At 51.3% G+C, this 16,900-nt stretch overlaps 11 protein-coding genes across 11 annotated transcripts; 5 read left to right on the top strand and 6 right to left on the bottom strand.

Moving 5' to 3' along the window:
* Window positions 1-119: 119 nt before the first annotated feature.
* Window positions 120-562, top strand: EDD37DRAFT_75553 (uncharacterized protein). Its single transcript, XM_062820247.1, has one exon. It carries the CDS (start codon window positions 246-248, stop codon window positions 522-524), a length of 279 nt encoding a protein of 92 aa, XP_062675821.1. The 5' UTR covers window positions 120-245; the 3' UTR covers window positions 525-562.
* A 585-nt stretch (window positions 563-1,147) lies between these two features.
* Window positions 1,148-3,170, top strand: EDD37DRAFT_75541 (heterokaryon incompatibility protein-domain-containing protein). The gene has a single exon (XM_062820245.1). It carries the CDS (start codon window positions 1,324-1,326, stop codon window positions 3,085-3,087), a length of 1,764 nt encoding a protein of 587 aa, XP_062675820.1. The 5' UTR covers window positions 1,148-1,323; the 3' UTR covers window positions 3,088-3,170.
* Window positions 3,171-5,363, bottom strand: EDD37DRAFT_75544 (uncharacterized protein). The gene has a single exon (XM_062820246.1). The coding sequence runs from the start codon at window positions 5,307-5,309 to the stop codon at window positions 3,255-3,257; it is 2,055 nt and encodes a 684-aa protein (XP_062675819.1). The 5' UTR covers window positions 5,310-5,363; the 3' UTR covers window positions 3,171-3,254.
* A 5-nt stretch (window positions 5,364-5,368) lies between these two features.
* EDD37DRAFT_75528 (uncharacterized protein) lies at window positions 5,369-6,155 on the top strand. Its single transcript, XM_062820243.1, has one exon. The coding sequence runs from the start codon at window positions 5,520-5,522 to the stop codon at window positions 5,982-5,984; it is 465 nt and encodes a 154-aa protein (XP_062675818.1). The 5' UTR covers window positions 5,369-5,519; the 3' UTR covers window positions 5,985-6,155.
* Window positions 5,944-6,997, top strand: EDD37DRAFT_75521 (uncharacterized protein). The gene is made up of 3 exons (XM_062820242.1): window positions 5,944-6,157; window positions 6,218-6,353; window positions 6,409-6,997. The coding sequence occupies exons 1-3, from the start codon at window positions 6,059-6,061 to the stop codon at window positions 6,825-6,827; spliced, it is 654 nt and encodes a 217-aa protein (XP_062675817.1). The 5' UTR covers window positions 5,944-6,058; the 3' UTR covers window positions 6,828-6,997.
* On the bottom strand, window positions 6,983-8,454 carry EDD37DRAFT_75530 (uncharacterized protein). Its single transcript, XM_062820244.1, has one exon. The coding sequence runs from the start codon at window positions 8,245-8,247 to the stop codon at window positions 7,168-7,170; it is 1,080 nt and encodes a 359-aa protein (XP_062675816.1). The 5' UTR covers window positions 8,248-8,454; the 3' UTR covers window positions 6,983-7,167.
* Window positions 8,455-9,369: 915 nt separating this feature from the next.
* EDD37DRAFT_604795 (uncharacterized protein) lies at window positions 9,370-9,999 on the top strand (the record flags this gene model as incomplete). The annotated part of the gene is made up of 1 exon (XM_062814774.1): window positions 9,370-9,999. The coding sequence occupies one exon, from the start codon at window positions 9,370-9,372 to the stop codon at window positions 9,997-9,999; it is 630 nt and encodes a 209-aa protein (XP_062675815.1).
* Window positions 10,000-10,052: 53 nt separating this feature from the next.
* On the bottom strand, window positions 10,053-12,839 carry EDD37DRAFT_573039 (uncharacterized protein). The gene is made up of 2 exons (XM_062814362.1): window positions 11,592-12,839; window positions 10,053-11,541 (listed from the first exon to the last, which is right to left on the bottom strand). Exons 1-2 carry the CDS (start codon window positions 12,404-12,406, stop codon window positions 10,224-10,226), a joined length of 2,133 nt encoding a protein of 710 aa, XP_062675814.1. The 5' UTR covers window positions 12,407-12,839; the 3' UTR covers window positions 10,053-10,223.
* A 377-nt stretch (window positions 12,840-13,216) lies between these two features.
* Window positions 13,217-14,773, bottom strand: EDD37DRAFT_604793 (alcohol dehydrogenase; the record flags this gene model as incomplete). The annotated part of the gene is made up of 10 exons (XM_062814773.1): window positions 13,217-13,247; window positions 13,302-13,386; window positions 13,436-13,572; window positions 13,628-13,691; window positions 13,757-14,051; window positions 14,103-14,114; window positions 14,162-14,205; window positions 14,253-14,543; window positions 14,609-14,666; window positions 14,717-14,773. 10 exons carry the CDS (start codon window positions 14,771-14,773, stop codon window positions 13,217-13,219), a joined length of 1,074 nt encoding a protein of 357 aa, XP_062675813.1.
* On the bottom strand, window positions 14,406-15,488 carry EDD37DRAFT_75370 (uncharacterized protein). The gene is made up of 2 exons (XM_062820241.1): window positions 14,749-15,488; window positions 14,406-14,483 (listed from the first exon to the last, which is right to left on the bottom strand). The coding sequence occupies exon 1, from the start codon at window positions 15,351-15,353 to the stop codon at window positions 14,904-14,906; it is 450 nt and encodes a 149-aa protein (XP_062675812.1). The 5' UTR covers window positions 15,354-15,488; the 3' UTR covers window positions 14,406-14,483; window positions 14,749-14,903.
* EDD37DRAFT_671684 (uncharacterized protein) lies at window positions 15,427-16,815 on the bottom strand. Its single transcript, XM_062819425.1, has one exon. The coding sequence runs from the start codon at window positions 16,666-16,668 to the stop codon at window positions 15,625-15,627; it is 1,044 nt and encodes a 347-aa protein (XP_062675811.1). The 5' UTR covers window positions 16,669-16,815; the 3' UTR covers window positions 15,427-15,624.
* Between the last annotated feature and the right edge of the window lie 85 nt (window positions 16,816-16,900).

Below are 16,900 nucleotides of genomic sequence, written 5' to 3'. Positions count from 1 at the left end.
ACGCAGAGCAAGACGCGAGTTCGACAAACCGTCCGTCTGCGCAGTGAACTACTGTAGCGTGTTGGCAGGAACATCGGGGTCCTTTTTCGGAGTGCATTGTTAAGTTGCTGAGATTTCTCGTTCAGTGATTATCTTATTGTCCTTTCCAAATATTTAGTATCAGAAGCACTATTTCAATGTTATATTGGGAGAAGGACGTTACCAAGTAAAATGCATACGTCTAATTCAATTTCGAAGACCGTCCTATGCTTTCTGTTTGCCTGCTTGACTGGATTGCCTCCTCAACTGCTCGGGCCATCTCACCGATATATGAGAATCTCCAGGCGAAGGTGACTTTGTCTTCGAAATCTAGAATATCACCACCCATTGGAATTCGGCCATCGCTGTTTCTCGCGAACCTTCTCGCCCAGGATGAACTTGTCGTGAAGAGTGCTGGAACGGTAATGGAAGTCACAATAGTCGGGCTTATACTAGCCAACGTCTCCCGCAATGATCACTGCGTCGAAGTGGACACCAGCAAGTAGACCTTCAATCGTGTTTTGAATGTTATACCAATCCACGCCGGATACAAATAACCTCGGGAAATCTCCATGAGCCATTTCAACATGACGACCAAACTCGGTTACTGAGTGTCATCTTCATCTGATGAAAGCCGGGCCAACCAAACGAAAGAGAGCTGCAATCGATAGAAAGAGGGGCGGCTGCAGAAAGCCTCGCCATAGCCACCATCTCCAAATAACGCGTCAGGGGTTGGTGCCCATACCCCAGCATCATGTGGTCTATGTCCGGCTAGTGAGGCTTAGCTTCGGCACGATCCTGGGTGGTGACCTTGACCTAGCCGCCTGTCACAATCAAAAAGTCCTTCGATATCCGCTGAAAATCCTTACGAAGTGGTCACGACAATTGTCCCTGCCTGCATGAGAGGGTTCCTAATGCTATGCATGGGCTTTTGGTCCCTACATCGGGGCTGAGCAACACTCCAATGTGCACAAATGATTGCACGACCAGCTTCGTGGAGATGCCCAATAGGTCAAGCTGGGCTTCTGGAAGCCAATGATTTCGGCCATGATACCACGGACAACGTGCTTTTGGGAGCCTGATCAGCGATCACTACATAGAATTACCATGAATTCCAGGTTTTCGATGTCACTTTCTTGTTGTTGCATGACCTCCAACTCACACAGGAGCCTACTCCCAAACAGCATTTCCTGCTGGGCCTTCTCCCTCAATCTTTGTCATCTACCTTTTCGTGTGTCCGGAAGGTAATCGTATCTTCTCCAGAGTCTGAGGTGCTAGCCACCGCTTTCTCGGCAGACGCGCAGTATGCCACCGGCCTATCGATACGAACCGCTGTCCTCTACAAGCTCGGAAATCCGACTTCTGACGTTGTGGCCTGGCTCGTGGGACGATGATATCTCCTGCACCGTCGACCATGCCTGTGTCGATAATCATCCATACTACGAAGCGCTTTCTTACACATGGGGAGACGCCAACGACACTCGTCCGATTAGGCTGAATGGGGGTCCATTCCAGATCGCCAAAAACCTGGAAATTGCGCTCCACTACTTTCGACCTCAACCTGGAGAGCAACCCAGACTCCTATGGGTAGATGCTATATGCATCAATCAAAAAGACCTAGGAGAACGAGGCCAACAGGTCCAGAAGATGAGACAAATCTTCACCTCTGCGCGTCGTGTTCTGGCTTGGACTGGAGAAGCCGACGAGGACAGCGCCGGTGTTCTGGATCTAATTGACGACATAGCCAAGATAAGCCCGCGACACTTGATGGCAGCAGCACGAGCATGGTCTACGGAGCCCATACCACTCCGAGATGGTGGTGTACTGGACCTGTCGAAAAGAGATTGGACGTCGTTGTTGAATTTTTTGGACCGGCCATACTGGCACAGAGTCTGGATCGTGCAGGAGCTCACCTCTGCCACACCTCTAGGACCGCTCGATGCTGGTAAGGATACGCTCGCTATATTTTGCGGCTTCCGCAGTTTCTCCAGATACGCGTTCGAAATGGTCTGCGATTTCTGGGGGTGGGCCTTCACAGGACGCTTCGCCGGCTTCAAGACAGATGACTTTCAAAGAGGTGCACGGGCACTTTACATATACCTTAGCACCAGCGAGGCCTCAAGGTTGGGGAAGGATCCGTCATTGATCGAACTCGTTCGCAGTGTGGGACTTCTTGAAGCCTCGGATCCTCGTGACAGGGTCTATGCCGTCCTCGGACTTACGGACCTCGACAAGACGTTGATCGCGCCTGACTATACTAAGACAGTGGAGCAGGTCTATATCGATCTCGTCAAGTGCTGCATAGTGGCGTATGGCAATTGCAACATCCTCTCCGGTAATCAGACACGGCGGCTCCATGGTGGTCCGTCCTGGTGTTGCATTGATGAATTTATGGGATCAGACCTAATTGATTTCGAAGCCGCCGGAAAGACGTCTGCTTGCATTGACTTCGACGACCAAAATGGGTCAATGACGGCGACAGGATTACATGTTGGAGCAATCCGCACGGTTGTGGGTCCCATGTTCCCCGATCAGACCTTTCCCGAGGCATTTGTGGATATAGAAGCGTGGAAACAAATACCTGAAATGATTGCGCTGCAGAAGATAGCGCACTCACTTGGGGAGGCACAACAGGAGACCCTGTGTAGGTGCATTTTGATGAATGCTGGCATGACTACCGAGCAGAGTGTCTACTCAGATACGGAAGAAGCCCATCGCTTTTTCCGCTCCGTTCTAGGGTTGCCGTCCCTTCCTGATCGCGGTCAACAAGACCCTTTATCCGCAGTCCAAGCTCATTATAGAGTGATGATTCACCTTTTGAAATTGTCAGACAGGCACTTCTTCATGACACAATGCGGCAAGATGGGTATTGGGCCATATGACATGCAGACCGGTGATTCCGTCGTCGTGCTCTATGGGGGAGATAGCTGCTTCGTCCTCCGATCAGTGGGAACTCAATATACTCTGCAAGGAGATGCATATGTCCAAGGAATCATGCATGGGGAGCTGCTTGAGGATATTGGTGAAGATGGTAATCCCAAGAACACACGGAAGTTCGTAATCTGTTAAAGCGCAGAAAGAAAGCAAGATTGCGACCATATGTAGTTGTTGTGGCACCTGAAACTTTCGAACAGTACCCAAATGGTGACCGGATTTGGGAGATCCCATTTGAATTACGATTCTAGCAAGAAACGCCAGTGTCTACCCCATTCATATAATTCCACACGTGAAAGTCATTACCATCCGAACTTCTCAACCCAGACTTCAATACCCCAGCCATCGGGGACAAGCTGAGCCGCGACGTTCCTGACGTCCCGGACCAGGCCGTCTGGTCCGGAGACAATAATGCATATCTTGTCTCTGCAGGGTCGCGTTCCTTGCGACAAGGAAGCATTGAGGGTATGCGAGACCAATGATTTTGTGGCAGGAACGGAGGTCACCCAATTCCAGATTTCGGCCTTTATATCAGGTCTGCCACCTTCAGGACCAGGACGCCTCGTATCGAACGCATTGGTGACAAGGCTAGACACTTTCTCCTGACCATCATTCTCAACTACATCGCAGAAGAGCTGATTGCCCTGAGACCCTTGTTTGAGAGTGCTTGCCCTGGGGAAAGTCGACAGCCACTTGTCGTGGCGCGGATCTTGTCGGACCCAGAGATGGGCGTATCTCATAGGATCAGTAGAAGGACCACAATCAAGGACTGACTGCTTCAACTTTGAACCATTTTGGTACACGGTCCGGGTGCTCACCAGGGCACCGTCTTGCATTGTTTCCTCGACTCGAACATCCCAGGCAAGAGGATATGTCACTGCTATGCCACTGCCTCCAGCAACAAAGCAGACACGATCGGCATGATGAGCAGCCTCGAGAGCTTCTGTTCCACCGTGTGGGCCATCGAGGATGATCTCGCAATGTTGATGATGTCGTGCATACTCCAGCAGATCCAATGAAAAGCCATCGATGGCGCGGATGATGAGTTCAAGTGGCCACTTTTCCATGGTGGTGTTTCTTGGTGGAGCAGCCGATGCAATCGTAAAAGGATGTGCCTGAAATCGATACTTGAAACCCATTGAAGGGATTGTAAGAAACACATGTTGTCCAGGAAGCCAGCCGTGGTGCAGACCGATTCGAGTACCCAACAGCTTGCGCCGTAAGTCTATGTCGCAATGTAGTAAGATGGTCTGCTCGTCGGGAGCGATTTCTAAGGTTGCGATGTATTTTCGACTTGACAAAGTCATCCGCCAGAGTAAGCGGTCAATCGCCCAGATGGCCAATGTTGCCACAACATATGGCTGAGCTGTCGGATAATGAAAGAACAGAAAGACAAGTGCGGCCACCTGGAAAGATATATGCAAACCCAGGAATGTTTCGTAATATAGATGTCGGAACCAGCCGACGCTCGTTATGTAAATGACAAAGTAAGAGATGATGGCGGCGATTCCCAGGAAGACCGTCTTGTGAAAAAGGTATTGGAGGAAATCGAAACCCAAGGGACGAAGGACGTTGTACCAGACCAGGAGCATTCCGAGCATGTGGATCACGCCGAAAACGATCATCCACTCACCGAGTCGCCTATGGAACAGGTTAAGGCCTTCGTAAGACCAGCCAGTCAGAAATTTGATGGGTTGATTGGTTTTGGCTGCGAGAATGTATAGCACCGGCAAGTTGACCATGAAGAGAAGACCAGCTCGATCGCCCAGGATGAAGATCCATTCTAGTGATAACGGGGTCCGGAAGAAGAGGTAGAACAGATTGACTCCTAGGAAGCACAGGACGAGTAAAGACGTTCCATTGTTCGGCAGGACGTTCGAAGGTGAAGTCAATGCCGTAATTGGTGCAGGCTGATGCATTAAGACTGCCTTCAGCTCGTTGAGAACACCAGGACGTTGCTTGGGACCACTTTTGCTCAGCAGAGGTGTGTCCTCCGTATTGTATGCATCGTCATCCTTCTTGGGCGGTGTTAACGTCCCTGTCAATGTGCTGGACGATGACGAGACGGTCTCGGATGCATCTGATGTACTGTACCCATTTTCCTTCCTCTTTGTAGATTTCCGCGTCGCATGCGCGTATATACGTCGACCGCATGTGACAGCTATGAAGATTCCGATCACAATATAGTACGTTAGGAGGAACTTGCGGTGCCAGAGGACGGCAGCGATGATTTTGCGGATATGGTCGCGAGAGAGCCCCGGATTGGGAGGAGCTTCAAGGATGGTGATGAGATCGGAGGAGCGTCTCAATGCCAATCGAAGGACATCGAGTGGCTCGAGGGGAGGGAGTTCGTCCATTGACTTGTCAGCACTCCGAAGAGTACTTTGGTACGACTTCAATGAATCTTATCGCGATGGTGACGAAGTTGAGTAGCGAGGGGCGAAGAAATCTAATCAGATTAGATTTTGCAGCTAAACCTGATTTAGCTTGATGACAAGGCTGACTTTCGATTGCTTCAGCCTCGCCAAACCAGATCAACACATCATCTTTCTCGAAAGGATGGCAACATGGAGGCCACGAGCTGCAGCCCGATCATCCGCTGCGCCGGTAGTCTCCACTCGCAATCTCGAATCCAGCTGATGTTATGGTCTGGTACTGAGCCTCGAGTCTTCTTTGCCCTTCATGTTCGACTCCGTAAACTCCACAACAGCAACAAGTCTCTTTGTCCATCGCGTGTTGTTGAGTACGCAACAAATGCTCGGCACAGATACCAGAATCAACTCATGTATCCAATGACCAACCATGAGCCGCAGGCAGACTGGGCACACATACCGTCGGCCAAAGAAAGTCCCGCATTCCATGGACCCAACACTCATAACAAAGACTGGTTGCTTGGCCGCAATCAGAGATGTTTACTCAAATCAGCAGCAAACTATTCATGGCTCATGTCCATATATTCATTGTGTTTGATTCTCTTTGTTGCTACCTTCGTTCATTACTGCGAATTTCCGACCATAGTCACTCGTTTCTGAACTATCGCATCTTCACTCCTTTTGACTGAGCATATAGCAGCATCTCCATCGAAATCTCAACCTTTGATATCAAGATGCGTCACTCAGCTCTCGTCCTGTCATTCATGCTGGGTTTGGCTCTCGCAAAGCCCCAGCTTGCCTCAAGCGAGCTGAGTGGCCTCCCAGCCTGTGCTGTAAGTGCTCCTTGCCCTCCATCAACCAGCACGACCATGCTCTAACTCGTCCGGCAACAGCAAGACGCAGCTGCCGCAGCTGCAGGAGCATCAGGATGCTCGTCATCTGACATCTCCTGCTTGTGCAGCTCCTCTGCCTTCAAGACCGCCATAAGCACCACGATCCTGCAAGCCTGCGGAACGGCCGATGTTGAACGTACGTAGAAAAGATATTCCTCTCCCCCTCGCCATACACGCTAACAACATTGCAGAAGCTCTCGTATGGGCCGAAACTGAATGCGGGTCATCGCTCACAGCCTCGACTTCAGCTGGCACCTCCAGCACCTCCAGCACCTCCAGCACTGCGTCTGGCTTACCATCCAGCTCAGCAGCAGTGGCGGACGCTTCGACCACCACCGTACCCACGACTCTGACCTCGATGACCAGCATTGCTGGTGCTACTAGCTCTGGCGCGATGGTGTCCGCAGCTATGACCAGCTCCGTCTCCAGTATGCCCTCAAACATGACGACTACCATGATGAACGGCACCGCCTGTGGTGCATATACTCCTACAAGCACCATGGCTGCAACTGCACCGGCCATGTACACTGGCGGGGCGGCCAATATCAAGGCTGGACAAGGAATCATGGCTGCAGTCATGGGTGTTGCTGGCGCTGTTGCATTGCTGTAAGCAGGCTGGGTTTGGAGCGGCGACAAGAAATAACCCTCAAGTCATTCATATCAAAGTGCTACAGGAATTGCATGAGAGTGGCGTTTGGGTTCCTGATGTTTTCGGTCCACAATGGTCACACATTTTTAATCCTCTAGACTTTTCTTCTCATAGCTCAATTTCTCTTTCTTCCAATCGACGGCCGAGACCAAGACTATGTCGGCATGTATGTCTGATTTTGAAGCCGCTATGCCTAGCTCCCCTATCTCGCGTGCCATGAACAAGCATCGCTTCGTTCAGCAGGCAAGCAAGCCATGCACTGACAGAATCCAGCCGGGTCTGCCTTCACTGCGCGCATCCGCTATGGCTGACCTTCATTATCACCTCCGTTCACCTTCTTCCCCTCCTTCGCATTTCTACTCCTTGCATGTTTCGTCCTCGCAGCTTTCGCCCTCTCCACCTCCCGAGCCGTCATAAAAGTCTTCATGGCCCGAAACCCCCTCAACTCGTCAGTCGTATCCTCCCAGAAAATTGACACCGACTCCTCCGCAACCCTGCAAATCCTGGCAATCATTCGCCGTTCCGCGTGGTTTATCAAAGGCTTGGCATCAAACACACTCCTCAAGAACGAGCGCGTCTCCGGCGTCATCCACAGAAAATGATCTTCCTCGCTCTGGAACATCGTCGCATACTGGCTCTGGACGTGCTCTGCGATGCCGACGCGAATGACCGGCGACGGACCATACTTGGATACATGGTGGAACAGGCGTGCGCGGGATTCGACGTCGACGAGGCTCAAAATCTGGTTGATCCTGCTTAGCAGGCCGTACGGCCATTCTAGACTGCCGGGCCAAGAGACGACCATGCCGACTGGGTCCCAGGGGAGTGTGGTGACGTATGAAATGGACTCTGGGTCGACGATGCGGAGTGGATGATTAGATGAGCTGCGGCCATTGAGGGTGTTGGTGATTCTGGTTTTCCGATCGTCGAATTTGGCCACGTCGTCGTCTGCAGTGTAGTTGATCATGAAGGCTTCGCCATAATGGCCTGGGTAGGAGCTTGCCAGCTCGACATCAAGATCTTCGAAACGCAGTTTGCCATCGTTGTCGCCTCGACGCAGAAACTTTTCGATACGGATTTTGAGCCGCGCCATCGAGCCATGTTGTTGGTAAGAGTTGAACAAGGTTCTGGTCTCAGAGGTAAGCTGAAGTTGAGTTGCTCGAGGTTGATGCGAGATGATCGTTTGAGCATCAAGTGTCAGGGTGTTGAGCTCGGATTCGAGGTCCTCGAGTAGCACTTCATCCGGATTGGTGGCAGCGCTGAAACTCGAGGAAGTTGTGCATGACTCGGTGTCATCTTCACCCAGTGTTAGATCGGTGAACACTTCATTTGGAATCTCGACCTCGTCCAAATTGAATGTGGAGTTCACGTTGTTAGCCATAGTTCAGAAGGGTTCTTGGAAGCACAAAAATGAATGGATTTTAGTATGAGGGTGTTTGAGAGCTTGGTAGAGAAAGGTCTCTTGCTTCATAAGCCAGAAGGAAAGGAAAGGAAGCTACACGTAGCCATCTAGGCTGCTTACCGTTCTGAATGTCCATGATCAATAGCACTTTCGCAGTAGTTCGAAAAGAACAATAGTAAGACCTGATGAGGAAATGAATAGCAAGGCTGTCACTTGAACAGGAGGTGAGGCAGTTTTCAATATTGCGCTTCACTCTCTCGATGGTCCGCGTTAGCCAGGCTACGGTGAATAATATACGTCAATACGCAAGGCTATCCCTTTGGGCTTCACAATGTCACATCCTCACTCTTCGTCTCAAGCAGCCGCACGGAAGAGCAATGGTAAATGATACATCAAACAATCCACATTTTCCGGCTGGTCCACCGTAGTCTGCCACACCAGCCACGAACCATCGTACTTCACAAAGACCTCGCCTCGACCCACACACGTGAACAACACCTTTGTTGGCGCTTTCCAGGCCACCCTCGTTGCGCAGACCCTTTCCATTGCCCGCAGAAAGCATGAAACCAGCCCTCCTACATCTTCCTGTGCTGGCAACAATTCCAACCCGTCCAGCACCACCAAGAGTCCACGATCGGCAGGCCCCGTGGCAACTAACATCTTCTCCAGGATTCGACAGCCGCCTCAACGGCCTGAGCAGAGGTGTCGTACAGCCTCCCGCGCTAGTCGTTGTCTGCCAATCCCATCCCGAGCCGAGTGACCGGCCATCAACGGTCATATGGAACTTTGGACTCGTGTTGAATGATGCAACCAACCTTGAGCTGAAAATTGAAGCCCCAGGGAAACCATATTAGAATGAGGGAAAGTGGTCTTTAGCCTACAAGCCTGGTAACTTTCAGGCCGGCAGTTGCTGCCCTATCATTTTTGGCGTGGAGGGAGGGAAGATCACCTATAATATAACTCCACTATATAACCTCAGTAGCCCCCATTCTTTACCTGGACCCGACACGCCGTGGCTGACCTTCCAGGTATAGTCACCGCTGTCACAGTGGTCAAACTGTTGACTCGGTTTCGGGTTTTGTGGAAGTCAAGAAGTCAATAATGTCGTGGGCACACGTGGACAAGTACATAAGTAGCACTCCTGAACATACCTGGGCTTCAAGGTCAAATCTGTCGCACATAAACAGCCACAGAAGGACGACATCTTGCACCTCTTTTGTACTCAACTCAACAGTTCGTCAACGGACAAGTACTGTGAACAGCTTCCAAAACGAGTCAACACCTACCCACTCACTCATCCTGTATCAATCTCAGAACAACGCACCATCAACCACAATGGACGTCCTCTCCTCCCTACCACCCTTCCAATACCTAGTCGCCTATTTCCTACCCATAATGTTCATAGGCGCCTTCATCAGCTCCTTCGCCAACCCACACGCCGTCACCGCGTCAGTATGCTTTCCCCAACCCGCCGACAAACCTATCAACGCATTCGTCTACCTTTTTGCCGTCCGCGAACTGGTCTTGGGTATCGCTCTGATCTTGCTGGAAGCCTGCAACGAATGGCGCGCCGTGGTAATCCTGCTAGCGTGTGTCGGTATCAACGGTATGGGCGATTTCTTACTTGCGGGAAATCTGGGCACCGGATGGCGGTCGAGCTTCATGTGTCATGGTATTCCGACCATTGTTTGCTATTGGACTGTTTGGAAACTGTGGCAGGAGCATTTCTAGAGTTCCCGGGTGTTCAAGGAACTGGATCATACCAGCAACCACCTGAGAAGTTGATCACTCTTGGGAATTTGTAGATTGATCTTGGATCTGGACCTCAACCCTAATGAGTCTGGCCACTTCTATATACTGGTATTGTATCTGAGATAAGACCTTACCTACCCAGCCTACGCAATTAAGTACTGCCCGAACACCACCACCATTCCTGAAACCAACATAGGAGCAGCTCAAAACTTCTCACTTGTCACCGCCCTCGACACATGCACCAACACCCAAGCCAGAACCTGGACGATCATAGTCAACGCCCAAACCAGCAACTTCAAGCCCACAACCAAACCACCCAACGCGCTCCTCGTGACCACAGGCAACTCCTGTCCCTGTCGATCGCCCGACTGATAATGTCCCATCTTCTCGAGATCGAACTCCGTCATGACAATCTTCTTCGTTTTCCCTTTCTTGCCCTTGCTCATTCCTCTGAAGCCTCCTTTCTCTACATCATCACTCTCCTGCTCTCCATCCTTCTTCCACCCAAACCACGTCCGCGAATCCATCTTGACAGTTCCTCTGCCACGAACATCCTTCTCATGCGTCTCACGCATCAACTTAGCTTCTTCCTCCGCCTCGTCTCTCTCCGCGATCGTCGCGTAAAACGCACTTCCCGCATAACTCTTCACACTGCCTGGCCTCTTCGTAGTTCCTCCAAACCTCGACGCTGGTGCAGGACTTGGCCTCCAAATCTCCATGGCCCCCATCGCAGGATTCGTCGCAGCGTCCGTCACGGCAACAGCTAGTATCGCGGACACGATACAATCGAGACTGAATAGGCTGGGCATGAGCTCTAGAATCCCATTCGCGTCGATAAAGAGTGTTTGAGCTGTGAGATCGAGTGTTGCGAGCGCCGTTCCACCACTAGTGGTATCTGTCAATGGAATCGTCGAGAGTCGGCGGATCGATTGGGCGCCGGACGTCACGGGCGTGAGAGGCAAAGGATTTGTGCCCATACGCCTCGAGGCATTCGGGTCAACCACACTGATCGTTGGTAAGGGGCCGTCCGTTGAAACGGTGATATGCAGAACGGGTTTCCCCGTGATACTCCTTATCGTGGTCGGGGAGGAAGGCAAAGGCGATTGCATTGCAAAATCACCGCTCATGGCACCGCGACCGATGGCCGGATGTTCGAGCTCGTAGAATCCACCCCGTGCGTTGTATCGTAGGTTGCACGCCTCTTGTTTGGCGGCGCGGCGGACAGCTTGAGCTTCGATGTCGTCCCGGTCTGTTGGCGCAAGGTTATGTTCCCGGGCTAACGAGGCAGATTGGTTGATTGCCATCATGGCAGCGAGTTTGGGGAAGATGAAAGCCACAAGACCGTCACTGGGCGGCTGTCTGCGTGATGAAGGTTCGAGGGGACACAGAGCGACGTCCCGTGTCAATGTTGACTTTCTGGGGCAGGTTTTGGAGATGGCGATCTCGTTGTTGTCGTACGTCTGCAGCGTGTAGAATGGCATTGATGGGTGGGATCCGAAAATGAAGGTTGCTTCTTCTGTTCTATTGAGTATCAGCGTCATGCACAGGATGGCAAATAGTACAAGACATACCGTGCCATTTCTAGCGTGAACGATTTGATCGCAAAGTCCGGCTCTGTTCCATGAGAGGCTTCCCACAATTTCTCCAAGTCTCGCTGGGTTGAGATACGGGGCCCCATGTTGACGCTCATCACGTCCGAGGGGAAATTGAGGATACTTGCTGGTGCTGTCCTTTGCGCTGAGGCGGCAAACGGCATGGACAGGCTGCTCCTGTAGTCCTCCCTTGATAATGCACCGATGGGCCCAAGGCCCGATAATCGAGCGGGCACTGGTCGTTGAGGCACATACGACTGCTTTGTCAGATGAACAGACGGGTCGTAAGTTGGGAACATGGATCGTATCGGAACGACTGGCGAGGGGTCTACCGGAGACTTTCTCGTGATGAGATTCTGTGTCTGGATGAGAGTTGTGGCAGACCCCATGCCTAGGGTAAATGAAGGCTGCGGCGATTGCATTGCTTGCGGAGACGAATACATTGGTTTCGGTGACTCATATAACGAAGGTGTATATGTAACTGGTAGTGGTGGAGGAGGGACACGCTGCGTAGGTGTCTTGCCGTCGATGGGAGATGAAGTCGTTACTGCTCGGCCGATATCTTCTGGTGAGGGGGAGGGATATCTTCCAGGACCGAGATGAGCCGGTAGTTGAGGCAGCGGTGGCCGCTCCCCTTCCATTCTGATGACCACTGACTCTGCATTGGGCGAGACGGCGCTTTCTGGCGAAGCCACTAGGCTAATACTGTGCAGACTTGGGGCCTTTCTGTGAGGGTTTGGGATGGAGATCTTAGGCACAGTGGTTGGGAACAGCGAAAAGCCCTGATTAGACATTTTGGTCGTCTCCGTTGCAGCAGCTGTCAGTATGAGGAATGAATGAGGTCGAATAGCAGACCAGCTGCACCGGACAAGTAGAAATGAAGATACGTGCAGTCAGCAAACCAAAATCACTAAGAAAGCACGAAAAAGAGACCTTTCAACCGTAGACCAGACGGAGGAGGATGAGAAAGAAGAGGTAGGAAACCAAGATGAAAGCGACCAGCAGACCAAATGTCAATGAGTGCCATGTTCAATAGAGAGCCTCCCAGCCGGAAAGGGTAGAAAGCTGGGGAGGTCCTCTGCATGGAAGGCAAACCCTGTCGGCAGACATGCAACCTTGGCAGGCGTCTAGAGCCTTAACATAGTGAAAGCTGCATGTTGACCAGATCCATCACATCTGTAAAGGCGCCGTGGAACAGCAATTCGCGAGGGGAACACCAATGGCGAGTGATGAGGTGGGAAAGAAAGAAAGGAAGCAAACAAGGATGAAGTCGAATTGAGCGCCTACAAGTCGCATGTCATTGGTCGCCTATTTACGTCGTGGTACATTGCGTTTTCAATTGGTCAGAACCCCTACTTTCACCAATGGCAGAAATGTATATTGAAGCAGTAGACGAGAACGGGAAATCCATGCTTGCAGATGTTCACCAGCAGATTGAAGTATGATTGCCGACAGATTGTCACATTGTCTTCGTTCTCTTCTGTGTGATAAGAGCTGTGAATAGATCTCACACAAGGGAAGCATACAGATGCGCTGCATGCTATATGCAAGTAGATGACAACCCAGATCTTTGATGCAACATGTCTGACATTGGTCTAGAACAATCACGGCATGTTGAAGTCGACGACAATTCGTCTAGCGCATGTCAGTCATTTGTCCTGCACTCGTCTAACCGGTGTCCAAACTTACCCTGCAACTTGCCCATTCTTGAGCTTTTGCACCGATTCATTGAATTTGCTCAATCCTACAACCGTAGGCTCGAGTTTCAGTAGACCTTGTCATAGTCAGCGCAGCCCTAATAGTTATCTGGCTATGGCACACACCTCGTTTTGCAAAATCCAGGGTTTCATCAACGTCGGCCAGGCTTGAGACCAAAGTGCCCTTGATGGCTTGATTCCTGAAAGCAAGGGCACCAGGATCGACGTCAATATGAAATTTCCCTGACGGAGGAAGTCCGATGCTACCGCAAAGTCAACATCAAAGTCTGCTACCGCCAAAAAGCCTTGTGTACTTACCACATGACGATGCCTCCAACGCGTGCACCGAGATAGCTAGGAGCAATTGGATATGCTTGCACACCTAGAAACGGTCAGTGACTGCATTTGCGGGGGTCCTGAAGATCGCCTCACCTGTCACAAACACACCGTGTGCACCACCTTCAGTCAGTTCCACCACTCTTTTGACGGGATCGCCTTCTTTGAAATCGATAAAATGCTCCGCGCCCAAACTCAAAGCCAGTTTCTTCTTGTCCTCGCCAGAATCTACCACGATTGGGCGAAGACCCATAGCAGAGGCCAGTTGCACACCCTGGATGCCAACGCCACCACCACCGCCGGGGAAGACGGCATATTGCCCGGGTCTCAGTTGAGACTCCTTGATCGACGTATAAACGGTAGCCGCTGAGCACATGACCGGTCCGGCCACATAATCGGAGATGCCCTAAGGGTGTCAGACGTGGAAAGTCCACGAGCATTTTCGGTTGTAACGTACCTCCGGTATCACCTAGGTCATGGTCAGCAAAACTTGGTAGGGTTAGCAGCATTACTCACGGTAGTGTAATTTTCGGGTGAGACCACGTATTGCTTGTATGAGCCTGCAATCGTTAACGATCATGATTCATGACGAGTTGACCGAACTCACCGTCTGTTTGCCCTCCAGTCAGGACAGCCTTCGAACAGTACTGCTCCTTGCCGGTCTTGCAATATTCACAGTTATGGCAAACATCCTGTATGGGCTTGAAACCCGCTCTTTGGCCAACTTTCAGAGTCTTGACTTGTTCGCCGACTTTGACAATGACTCCCGCGCCTTCGTGTCCCGCGCACTTCGTACCCATCTCGGACATCTTGGGCAGGGCCCAGTCACCGACCATGAAGTGAACATCGCTTAGGCAAAGTCCCGTGGCGTTCAGCTTGAGAAGGACATCGTGGGGGCCTGTGATGTACGGGTTGTTAGTGATGCCCGGGACAAGTATATCAGGAGTGCTGTCGGGTACATACCAATCTCCGGCACTGGCACCTTCTCAACCTCAACATAGAAATCAGGACCTTCATTTTTCTGTCTAAAGATCAGATAGCTGCTGCCTCTACTGCCCTGGGTCCACGTACCACGACTCCGCCCCAGCACTCCTTGGGGATGTCAAAAGTCGGCGAAGGGTCAGACATTGTCGAAGATTCCAGAGACGCACGGTCAACGTAGTACTTTCAGCGAGACACGATACACAGTGCGAGAGCTCGAAGTAGGAAAAAGAGTCGGTTAGGGGGGAAGCGTATTTACTGGGCGAGAGAGGAGCGCTCAGGCCCTGTAATCCTTCGACGTATTCATCGCACCGTGTTCACCACTCAGGTGAGGGGCTAGCCTTGAACACCGACGGCAGTGGTACCTCATACACAGATCCTCGGCGGAACTTGCACTGGCAGCACAGCGCGTCATGATCTCGGTAGTCGTTTGCCGCGAGTCAAGTGCTCTGACTCGTGCCCGCGCAGGATCCATGCACCGTAAGGAATCCCGAGATAAAGCCAGGTGTGCCAAAGTGGCCATCAATGCACAGTCTTTTCGCGGGGTCGGCCTTTCATTGATCAGGAGGACGGAAAGGAACGCGGACAGGGATGCGGAATAGCGAAGCAAGCGGAATTTGCGGGCGTGTCGCGGGCGCGGGGTTGCAATGAGGGAAAGACAACAAAAGAAAAGAAGGAATGAGGGGAAACATGTCGTGCAACTGTACGTGCCTCGGCAAATCAACATGGACCAGTGCTGTCTTTCTTCAGGTTTCTGCAATTAGAGCATTGCTAGGCTGTGGTGTATGATAACGCAGTAAATGGTGTATTTGTCAAGGTACATATCCATAGATCTGGGCCTGATAGTCAGGGACCACCAATCGGCCATCTGTGACCAAATCTTGTGCTTGAGATGGCACTACTAGATGAGCGTTGTATGCACGTCCAGATCAGACTTATACATTGGCAGGAAGGCTGCCAGTCACTTTTGAGTCATTCCCCTCAGAACGTCCAAAATCTCAGTCGTCATCCTCGATGATAATCGCGCCTCCCGAAGCCTCCAATTCTTCCACTCTGCGCTTCAAGATTCGTAGCTCAAAGCTCCGTCGCGCACACGCACCATGATTAGCAACCTCAAAGAATAGCTGTGCATGTCGAAGCATCACAGAAGGATATCGGCGCTTCAGCGACTCCACCAGCCACCTCTCCAGCGGGTCCTCCTTTTCTTCGCTAGGGTGATCACATCGAGGTGACTCAGCCTTCACTTTGCCGAGTAGTTCGTTGTCTTCGGGTCTGGAGAACACCACTTTGGCAAGTTTGAGCAGACATTTGATTCCATACTGCTGGTATTGCGCTTGTGTGATCTTCTGGAACACCAAGTCTTGCATGCTCATCATTCCAAGACGCTTTGCAATGATGTAAAGATGACCTGCTCTGACTGCTTCAGATCTATATTCCTCAACCGAGTTCAGACCATCGAGTTGTTTAGGCAGAATGTCGCCGCCCTTCGGATTGCTGACAATTGCTGGAAGGTACTCGTCCATAATCAAGAAATGCTGCACGGCTAAGAAGTGGTCGGGAGTTATCTCCGTGAGCGCCGGGTGCATGATGTACGGGCCGTCAGTAGAGTCTTGACTGAGCATGGCCTTGAGGAATGGCGACTTCTGAAGATCTCCGATGCTCACGGTGTAGACTCTGTTGGAAGGACCAACGTATATCTTGACTTGTTCTTCTTGTGGTGTTGCCTTGATATGTTCCCGCACTCTCACTTCCTCCTCTGCTTTGACCCGCACATTGGTGTCATTCCGACGATCCGAAGGAGAGGAGACCGGTGTTGATAGAGAGCCTGAAGATCGAGTGACAGGCTGATATCTGGTGAGTTGTCTACGCGGTAGCATATCTCGTCTCCCGGATTCAGGTAAGAAAAGACTGTCGTCAATTGGATTTGGATCCGAATAAGGTAGCTGCGAAGCGTTCTGGCCAAAAAGGATTCCTTCGGCGTCCAGTCGTTGACGCTTGGTTGCCCAATGTGGCCGCTCCTCAGGACCACCAGAATTGTTCATGCTGATTGAAAAGGACCAGGTGAGTGAGGGGCAGGAGATTTGCTGTAAGTGCAAACGATCAGTGATGTCAAATCACATGAGCCTGGGAGCCGCTCTTCAGGAGAACTAGCTGAAAGTAGAACAGCTTATTGTTAGTGAATTCAATGAGATGCATGAGAAGGAGGAAAAAGTGGTATGGCGCATTCGTGTGGAATGAGAAAAGCATAGAGGTAAAGAAGTGCTAGGTATCAGG

This window comes from Exophiala viscosa (assembly GCF_022695815.1).
Source record: "Exophiala viscosa unplaced genomic scaffold EDD37scaffold_1, whole genome shotgun sequence".
Classification (NCBI taxonomy): domain Eukaryota; kingdom Fungi; phylum Ascomycota; class Eurotiomycetes; order Chaetothyriales; family Herpotrichiellaceae; genus Exophiala; species Exophiala viscosa.
Note: the sequence above shows the minus strand (reverse complement) of the source record. Positions and strands in the feature narration are given on the sequence as shown.